General features: G+C 36.3%; 1 protein-coding gene across 1 annotated transcript; it reads right to left on the bottom strand.

Annotated features, from left to right (window-relative positions):
• Nucleotides 1-428: 428 nt before the first annotated feature.
• On the bottom strand, nt 429-2256 carry LOC145106294 (uncharacterized). Its single transcript, XM_079043305.1, has 3 exons — nt 1952-2256; nt 1679-1808; nt 429-1361 (listed from the first exon to the last, which is right to left on the bottom strand). Exons 1-3 carry the CDS (start codon nt 2199-2201, stop codon nt 554-556), a joined length of 1188 nt encoding a protein of 395 aa, XP_078899431.1. The 5' UTR covers nt 2202-2256; the 3' UTR covers nt 429-553.
• Nucleotides 2257-10884: the final 8628 nt, after the last annotated feature.

Raw genomic sequence — 10884 nt, 5'->3', positions numbered from 1 at the left:
CGATTAATTCTTAAAAACTTATAATATTATATTGATATTGGTGTAAGTTTTGGATCATTTTATGCTAATTTCATTAGAGATACAAAATTTTTAAAATTGCATATATAGAAGATAATGGTTAGGATCCATTCGATGATTAGAAATTTCTTATAGATTTTGCTTTTAAGCCGAAAACCGACTTTTTTTTAATGCATGTGTCTTTACCATATTAACATTTAAAACAAATGTAATGCTAGACAATTTGTCAGTTTAAGAAATACAACGTAACGCTGAACAAGATATGCTATGCCAAAAGTATAATTTTCAAAATATTCTAAATATAACTAATTTAAATATATTTTTCCTTTAAAAATCACAAGTATTTTGCACTCAACGTAAAGAAATAGGCAAACTCTTAACACGTACGGTTAAAAATAACCAATGGAAGATAAAAAAAAAAAAATCTTTTTTTCCTCGTCAAGTAATTTTACATTGCAGATCCACACAAACCCCAAGAAACTGTGCCAAAAAGATCTCCCATATCTGATATGCTTTTCTTAATTACAACAGTCATTTAGTTACTCCCATCAATCATCATATAACATCCATCAGTAAGAATATGTGTTGTCTTGTTTTCATCATCATCATTCATCAAGTAGCTGCTGATGTTGACGCTGCTGCTGCTGTTGTTGTTGATAACAGTGAGTTGCTTCACTTCTTCTAGGTTAATATGCAGTGGATTAACATGATTCTTGAAATACCCTTTTGGTTTCTGATCAACGTAGTTATGATCTGTCATGAAAGCATGCCTTTGATCTCCAAACCACTGAAGGGAAAACTGGTCTTCTTGCTTGATCCGATGATGATCATACTTGTTGTAGCTTATTTGGCTCATGCAACTACCACCACCGTCGGAGGAAGAACAAGTTGTACTTAGTTCACCACCACCTCCGAACATCAGCATCCTTTCTTTCACCTCTGGGTAGTAGCACTCCTTGTTCATGCTCTGATCACCTTGAAACCCTGGATAATAATTGTTGTTGGAAATCATACCGGTTAAGGGGTTTGATGGTGGCGGCACAAAGAGATCAGTAACATTCATATGATCATGGACGATGCTGCTACCGGTGGTGGTGAGGAGAGAGTTGCTAACATTCATGAAGTTAGAGTTGTTGTAAAACGATGAAGTGTTCAAGAAATTGTCTGAATATTTATGATGATCAGAAAGTGGTGATGATTGAAGGGGAATAGATTGGTGAAAAGATGGCTTCTTTTGGAAGGAAGGAAGCATAGCCAATAGCTTCTTCCTAAGTTTGGTGTTCCAGTAATTCTTGATATCGTTGTCAGTCCTTCCTGGTAGCTGACCTGCTATTATTGACCATCTGTATATGCAATTTACACATGAACATCAATCAAGATTCTTATGCACATAGTCAAGGAGGTTAAAAGATCCACAAAATGAACCAAGAACAAAACTCTAGATTTGAGAGTTGACTTGGCATGCATGCATCCAACCATAATTGCTCCAAATTCAGTTTAGGGTTTCACTATATTTGACCTCTCGTGGAAAGAAAAGATGTACAGTCACAGATGGAATATTTGTGCAGCGAGAGTACAGTTGTATATAGATACAAATGAAAGCTAGTGAGCGTAAGATAAAAAAAAAGGAAGTAGCAAAATGAAAGATCCATTTACCAACCTGCTACCAATGCTAGCATACAAGCTGTAGATGATCCTATCTTCATCTTCAGAAAACTCACCATGTTTAATATTGGGTCTCAAATAGTTTAACCATCTCAACCTGCAACTCTTCCCACATCTTTTTAAACCTGCTCACTCAACCAAAACAAAAACCCTTTTAATTTCTTGCAAGAAACACACACCAATGGCGAGAGATAGATAGATAATGTGTGTGTGTGTGTGAGAGAGAGAGAGAGAGAGAGAGAGAGAGAGAGAGAGAGATTAAACATACCAGCCTTGTGAGGAAGAGCGATCCAGTTACCACCAGTGCCATGTTTGTTTATAAACTCTTTGAGCTTTGCATCTTCTTCAGGAGACCATGGCCCTTTTTTCACACTTGTTTTGTCGCAACAAGGAGCTCTTCCCATCTCTCTCTTGGTTGTGCGTATCTCACTTAGTTGACCTTTTTCCGGTAGAAAAATCTCTCTTTTTTTTCTTTCTCTCTCTGTCTGATCTGCTGTAAATAGACAATTTTGTCTCATGGGTTAGCTGGTTGGCTTTTTATGGAGTGAGGGACTTGTTTAGTCTCTCAAGGATGGAAGTCAGCAAGGGAAATACAAAGCAAAACTTCTTCCATTTTTAATTCAAAACGAGAAATAAGAAGCCAAAAAATATTCTATATATCGAATCCATTCATCTATATAAAAAAAAAAAAGGTAAAACGTACGATCTGAGCAACCCACGTTAACTCGCCCTAAGACCCACGTAGGACGTCAATCGCAGAATGTAAATATATGTGGAGCCCCATATTAACTCTTCAAAAAAGCCTTTGTCGAGAGAAAGAAAACTCCAACATATATAGCCGTTTATAAGACCGTATCGTACCGGTAAGGGATACACTAACACTCCCCTTCAGAATCAGAGGGTCAATGATGATAGACAGGGATGTGCTGAGCCACGAGGTACGGGACGCAGACTCTGATACCATATAAATATATGTGGAGCTCCAATTTAACTCTCCAAAAGAGCCCGTGTGGGGAGAGGAATACTCCAACATATATAGACATTTATAAGACCGTATAGCACCAATGTGTGATACACTAACACAGAACCTAATAATAATTTAGGTGTGTCTGAGTTTCAATCATGGACTTCGTGTGTGGAATTCTATTCCTCAACCACTAGGATCCTATGAGGGGGAATCTATAAATTTTATGTGTCTATTTTTCAAGAAGAAATAGAAATCGTAAATAACTTTGTAAGTAAGGATTTAGTGTAACATCTTTAATATGGGCTTTAAGAGTTTTGGCTTTTTAATGAAAAGTAAAAAAAAAATTGAAATAAATCAAATAAATATATTTAAGTGATAAATAAAAAAAAATATAAATAAATTATAGCAAAACCTCATAAATGGTCCCTTTGGTTTTTCGAAATCTGGGATATAGTCCATAAATTTAAAAAACCTCATAGATGGTCCGTGTGGTTTTCAACTTCTATCGTGGTTGATCTTTTACCCACCTAAAAAGACTTTTATACCATTTTAATTTCTTTTTATAATTTCTTTAACTAATTTTAACAAAAGAAAAAGAAAAAAAAGTAAATAATAAAACCTAACCTTGGGCCTCTCTCTCTCTCTCTCTCTCTCTCTCTCTCTCTCGTAAACACATCCACCAACCTTTGTCTTTCTTCCTCAACTCCAAAAACATTGAAACTCCATTACCATCGTGGGGCTCCACCACCAAAGGACCTCCAACATGGAACTACATTGTTGGCGATGGCTAACCCCCGAAAAAAACCCACCAGTGAATCTCATCGAAGAGTTGTTGTTGGATTATGACCTTGGAGATGAACCGGTTGCAGGAATTGGTAACACAAGTGTGTATTGCAACTATTGGATTCACACTTATCATGTATTGCAACCTTCAAGGCTTCCACAAAACTGTATATAAGTCGATATCATTGATAGTGGTGGTAGTTTCTGATCTTCTTTGAACTTTTGTTGGTGGGGGATTTTGTGACTCTCGAAGAAGTGTTTTACATATTGCTAATTAGTATATCGTTTTCTTTTGGGGATTAATTGAATGTATGAGAAAGAAGAAGAACCTAAATCAAGGATGGGTCGAGAGATCTCGAATCTACTTTAGTCGCGGTCCTTTGTTATATTATTGATCGGTTTAATATTCGTCGCCCTCAGTTTTTCTTTGTTCTCTCAACATGTAATGCTCACTGACATTTGTTATAATCAAATTGGATTTGGATCTATTAATGAGTGAAAATGGATCTTATGTGGGCCCAAGTGGGGTTATTTATTTTGTTCTTCTTTTTTGAACAGTTTTAATTAAAATTAACTATAAAAAGAAATTAAAAGGGTAAAAAGTATTTTTAGGTGGGTGAGGTACCAACCACGATAGAAATTGAAAACCAGAGGGGTCATCTATGATGTTTTTTAAACTTATGGACTATATCCTATATTTCTAAAAACCACAGGGACCATTTATGAGGTTTTGTCAAAATTATAAAGTGAAAGTTGATTAGTTATAATATAAGCATTATAAGAATAAGTGATGTAGACCTTAAATGAGGAGAAATGTAGAATTGGGACTAAAAATATCATTTTCCTAAATTTAAGGACAAGATACGAAACATAATTACCTAATTGCTAGAAGATAGAAATTTGGGGTTTAAGTGTGAATTTGAGAAGTTACAATAACTAGTGGAAATGGTGTCTCCTTTGGGAAAATAAGAAACTAAAAGGCCATATATGCCAAGTGACCAAAGATGGGAGCTATTTAGAAGGGTTCTCCCCATGTAGAAAAGGACCATGCTTTGGAGACGGAAAAGCTTCCTTGGATGATCTCTCATGCTTTAATGGAGATATGGAAGGAAATTGATGAAGAAGAAGCTAAGGCTTGAAGTTAGGAACTCAATATCTAGCAAAGAAGGTATAAACTCTTCCCTATCTAACTTCATTTTTTTATTAGCGCTTGTATGGATTCTTCAAATCCGAGTTTTGTAGATAGATTATTGATCTAAATGGGTTTCTAAACCGCATTCCCTTGTTGGATTCCATCTTTAAACATCATCTCCCTCATAGATGCTTGAATGGAGAGTTTGTTGGGTTTGGGTTCTCCAAACCCTAATTTATGGAGAAATCCAAATTTTCCAATCAGTTAATGGTTTGAATGAGTTTGAATGTTTGGAACTGTCTAGAACATCCTAGCATTGTTATCTCATCCTTGAATGGTTACAATCCATCACCAATGGTGGTAATGAGTATTTCAAGCTATAAGCTCATGGTTGAGTTATACTTTGTCTATGATGAGTCATACTCTAGATTTTATTTTTGGATGATTGGATTTGTTATTCTCTACTCGAGAATCAGATATCAACATGAATCCATCAATTGGTAGTGTTTTGTTTATGAAATCCACAATACGTGTTGGAATTGGGAAATTAAGTTTCTAATGAGGAATCCATGAGAGATTTGAAGAAAACTTCAATGATTAGATGAACTAGAGTGAGAATGGTCATGAATAAAGTTATAATATAAGAATCAAGTGCTAGAGTGATTGGTGATAGACTCTATCAAAAGATCTAAAAGTGATTTGAAGCAAAATTAAGGTATTAAGCTTTGGTGTGATTTCCAACTTTGGAATCATCCATTTTAATCCTTGGAATCCATAGTTTTAATCATTCCAACTAGTATTAACATGTTCTAATGTGAATTAGGAGTCCAATGACTCCTTAGAATGTTTATTGTTGAGAGTCAAAGCTATTAAGAGCTTAATTCTTATCTAGGATGTTTGTATGTCATCATAAGCTTCCTAAAGCTCTTATAAGATCTAGATGTTTTATAGATTAAGCCATAAACAGGATAAGACTTAATAATGCTTATATAATCTTAATGACCCTTATTTGGTCCATTAAAATCTTTTGGCAAAGTTTAGTGAGCCTTGGAAGTCATTAGTACAAAGTACGTAACTTGAATGAGAAAAATTGCACTTTTTGGGTGACTTGCACTATGGACACAAGGGGTGTCCAACATTTTATGAAGGGTACTTTATTTTTAAAAAACCTAGTATCCGGCATCCAGATGCTCCCAAATTTTAAATATAATCTAATAGGAAGGACATAAGCTTATGGGTGAAGTTAAAATGTTAAAAACCTTAGAAGGGTATTTTAGTAATTTGTTATAAATGAATGTTGATGTTAATAGATGGTGTATGAAGTGATGTGAAGTGTAAGATGCATAGGCAGAGGGAGAATAGCTTTGGACTAAGGTGAGTACTATTGAATACATGTCCGATAATGCAACGAAATGTGTTTCATAAATTTGAAAGTGTCTAAAGATGTTTTATACTTTGATTGTTATGTGTTCAACTATGAGTTTACTTATATGTGAATTTATAAAATTGATTTTTATGACAGAGTTTGATAAAGAGTAAAGTGTTAAAATTATTTGAAAAGCGGTTAGGATAAATAAATGTGTATTCATGCAAGAATGGGGAAAACAACAGTGTGTCCCTCCAAAGTCCATGGCAAACAACACTAAAGAGACCAAAGAGTAGTACGGTAATTTATACATGAAACATCCCAAAATATTGACCAAAAATTTCTTTTTAAAATCATTTAATAAAAACCATAATCCATCAATATCATAATAAATCACAAATCGTATCTCTCAAAAACATCATGTCAAATACTGTATCACGATCATGTAAGAAAAATATCAGAGTCTAACAATCCCAGGCTAAAAACTGTGGTGTGTGTCATGCGATCATCCCGATCCCTTCCCCTTGCTAGCAGAAGTACCTGAAACCAAAACTGAAAACTGTAAGCAGGAAGCTTAGTGAGTCTCCCCAACTACCACATACCATACACATATCACATAACATATCTTGGGCCCCACCTCTGCTACATCGAGTCAAACTCGACATCGGCTTTCCCGGCATCGGGTGTGACATCCCCATTTTCACGGCCAGAAAAGACCGATTTTTTTTATGCTTTATAAAAATCAGAGTACCTTTTTTAATAAAAACGTTGCGGAATTTGTTCCCAGAAAAACATGATAAATACGTTATCAAAGCATTTCCAAAGAAATGTATTTTTATCCATTTTAAAACATTTGGGATGTCATCGTCAATACAGAAACATAAGCATAAACAGATCTTACATTCATTTACACTAGTGATCTACATCTCTTTTAAATCCCTCAGTGTAAAGTAGCTTCATATCGACACCTGTGATACAAATAAGCTTGAGTGGGTCAGGTTGGGAAACCTGGTGAGTACATAGGTTTTTCAACCCACAATAATTTAATTATTATGTTTAAACATCAAACAATCAACCCAATTGCCCATCCCCATTATCTTCCTTACTCTTAAGGATCTACCCTAAGAATCATCTATCCTGCATTCGTTCATTTCGAAGCCCATTGCTTCCAAGGTTTATATGATAGGCACTAAGTCCATAGCTGCCAATGCTTGTTCGTAAAGCACTAATTCCATAGTTGCTAAAGTTTATTCATCGGGTACTAAATCCATAGCTACCAGTGTTCAGCTAATAGGTACTAAATCCATAACTACCAACGTTTATTTAACAGGTACTAAGTCCATAGCTACCAACGTTTATCTAACAGGTACTAAGTCCATAGCTACCAACGTTTATCTAACAGGTACTAAGTCCATAACTACCAACATTTATCTAACAGGTACTAAGTCCATAATAGCTACCAATGTTTATTCGATAGGCACTAAGTCCATAGCTGTCGATGTTATTTGTTAGGCACTAAGTCTATAGCTTCCAATGTTCACTCATATCATCTTTCATCTCTCATCATTCATCTACCCATGTTTTACCCAACATATTTGTTGATATAAAATACATATACAGTTTAAATTATTTAAAACATGTATAAAATCGTTCATCCAGCATAGAAAGCAAGTATTCAAATAAAATGCACACATAGCACGTAATTTATATAAAATACTTCATATTTATGTGTAAGATGAAAGTAACTATGCACTCACTTGATAAGGTGGTGACTCGGTACTCAGACAGCGCTTCGTTTACTTTAAAATAATTTCCTTCGAAGAAACCTAGTATTATTACCACTAGACTTTAGTCTAATATTTACCGTGACTAATTATTAGTCTTATTATTATTATTATTATATAAGCGTTTAAACAATATTTTCCAAGCACTATGTACAGACAGGGGCCAGACATAAAACACCGGAGGGCAGGACCATTTTGGCATATAGCACTTCTGAAATCCAACAACCCTATGCGGCCCTTTAAACCAGATTCCCCGTACCGCGAGTAGTTTAAAAGATATTATAACGACACTTATATAAGTCATAATCATAGCTCAAATATTTATTATAAGTTCATAATAACAATACTAATTTTAAATATAAGCTATATTAAAATAGGTGAGCAGAACTTACTTACAAGGGGGTTTCAGCTAGGAGTCGGGCTCTGCAGGGGCAGAACTTCGTCGCTGAATCTTTCTAAGAAAGATTCGTGCAGCGCTTCAGCGCTCACCTTACTAAACTAAAACTAGAGAAAGAGAAGTCGAATCACGAGGGACCGAAATGCTCGGGGGATAAGAAGAGAAAGACTCTTGAATCAAGAGAATGGTGCAAGAAATATGAGAGCCCAAGCCTCTTATTTATAGTAATTGAATTTACAAAACTACCCTCCATAATTACTTAATGACCTTATAGTTGTATAAACGACTAAACACCCATTCATAATATTATTTTAAATAGATTTAACGATATTTGTACCAAACTAATGTCGAAAGTACTCAACACTAGTCTTATAATAACCGCATCGTCGATACCATTCTAATGATATATACATTTGTATATATATGTGTACGTATATATGATTTATACTTTATTTTAATACGTAAATATGCTATTATAATTTGTAACTCATTCATACGAACTCCATTTTTGACGTTCTTTATATCCACACGTTGGTATTTACGAGTACTACAACTTTCATTTAGACGCCGTCAACTAATTCTCATTCTATCTCAGATTTACAAAACTGTATCGAATTTATCACGCTCGAAGAGTAGGGACCAAATTTCGTCCATATCTTTAAAATACGAGCTCTACTCTCGACATTCTTTATATCCACGAGTAGGTAAAAAAAAGATCTAAAACTTTCATTTAGACTCCGTCGGCTAATTCTCGACCGATCTTAAATTTAACAGTAGGAGGAGATTATACTGTTAAATGTCCGCGTAAAATTCATAACTTCTACATACGTACTCCGTTTTCGTCTGTCTTTTTACCGTTGAGTTCCTATTAATGTGATCTTCAACTCTCATTTAGGTCGCGTAGGCCAAAAACCGCTCGAACTAAAATTCGAGTTTCGGGACGTGCAGTGTTATGCTAAATCTTATAAAATTCATAACTTCCTCATACGAACTCAGATTTGAGCGTTCTTTTTTTGTATGTTCTCGATTTAACGTATACTACAAATTTTGTTTAGATCACTAAGGCTAAAAAGTCTTCTACCGTAAATTTACTATTTACGTCTCTCAGTACCGTGCCGGTTTTGCCGTAAAACTTCGACGTGCCATAACTTCTTCGTTATAACTCGGATTTCAGCGTTCTTTATATGTACGGAACCCTTGTAACATATACTAAAACTTGGTTAAGATTAATAATTCTAAATAATATTCCATCAAAAACTCATTTTTGATGCTCATCGTTTCTAAATTGACTAGCCCGGATCTGCGGGCGTTACATCAGGACCCGCCCGGCATCGAACCCTATCCGGCATCAGGCCCCGCCCGGCATCGAGCATATCTCGGCATACATATACATATCAACAAACATATAACATAAGCACATAATACTAGCATGTAAACATTCCTCGGGTGCCGCCCGACATCGGACCCAAATCCGGAAACATACTAACATTCCTCGGGAACTGCCCCGACATCGGATCGGAGTCCAGATCATACTATCATAACATACTAATTAGAAATTCCTTGGGCTTGCCCCGACATCGGTCCTAAGGCTGGAACGCATAACACATAACAAACACATGCAAGAATCACAAAGACATCAAGCATACAAGCATACAAGCATTCCTCGGGACCTCCCCGACATCGGATCGAAATCCAGAAAACATATAAACCTACTTCGGTCCCTGTCCAGCATTGGGCCGTGGTCCGGAACTACTACTATCTAAACGGGTCGGCCTTGGTGCCTTAGACCCGTTCCTACAGGAGAAAACTCACCTCGCAAAGTTGTCTACAAAATCTCACGGTGAGGAATATGTAATAGCTGCTCCAACGACTCCCCGGCTATCAATATCACAATAGTACTTAGTCAAAAATCTAATAATCCTTCTCAGGGTAAAATGACCATTTTACCCTTGATCAAAGTCAACATCCAGGTCAAAGTCAAAGTCAGGGTCAACTCCAAGTCAACCCCAAGTCGTCAAGTTATCTCCTAAATCGGCGAGTTCATGTACTACTCAGACTTGTGGTCAACCGAGTCAACTCGTCGAGTCCCTTCCCAGACTCGTCGAGTTCTTCCTATCATAACATCGAGACAAAATGTATTAACTCGTCGAGTCCCTCCTTGGACTCGTCGAGTTCTTCAGTTTCCGAGTCCTAATCTTGCCCAACTCACTGAGTCATCTCCTAGACTCAACAGTTTCACTCAAATCAGAAAAGGGGTTAGGGGTCCACGACCCGACTCGCCGAGTCACAAGAACAAGTCGTCAAGTCCCTCATATGCCAAATCCATACAATCGATTCTAATCAATTCCAATGCTTCCAACTCATAGATATGGACTCCTTAGACTAGCATTGCACGTAAAGTTGCTAACTTTACGTGCATGCATGGTGTTATGAAGCTAAAACACCCACCACAAGCTAAAATTGAGGTCTAAGTCATAGAATACGGCCATGGCTGAATAAAGGTGGCAACTTTGAGCTCTTAAAGCTCAACAGTGCCCAGATCTGAAGTCCTTACATCCCCAAGAGTTCAAATCTTGTAATGACCTTGGAAATGGCCCAAACGTGACAATATACAAGCTCAAATGAAGATCTAAGTGAATAGAAGCCAAGGTATAAGCTTTATACCTCTATCAAGACAGAAATGAGTCCCTAGCTTTGGATCTTCAGCCCTCCTTCTGCAACTCCAAGTCCTTGCTTCCTTCTTCTAGCTTTAAATCACAAAAATGGCAAGAA

This window comes from Lactuca virosa, chromosome 1 (genome assembly GCF_052849685.1).
Source record: "Lactuca virosa cultivar CGN04683 chromosome 1, Lactuca_virosa_CGN04683_v6, whole genome shotgun sequence".
Lineage (NCBI taxonomy): Eukaryota > Viridiplantae > Streptophyta > Magnoliopsida > Asterales > Asteraceae > Lactuca > Lactuca virosa.
Note: the sequence above shows the minus strand (reverse complement) of the source record. Positions and strands in the feature narration are given on the sequence as shown.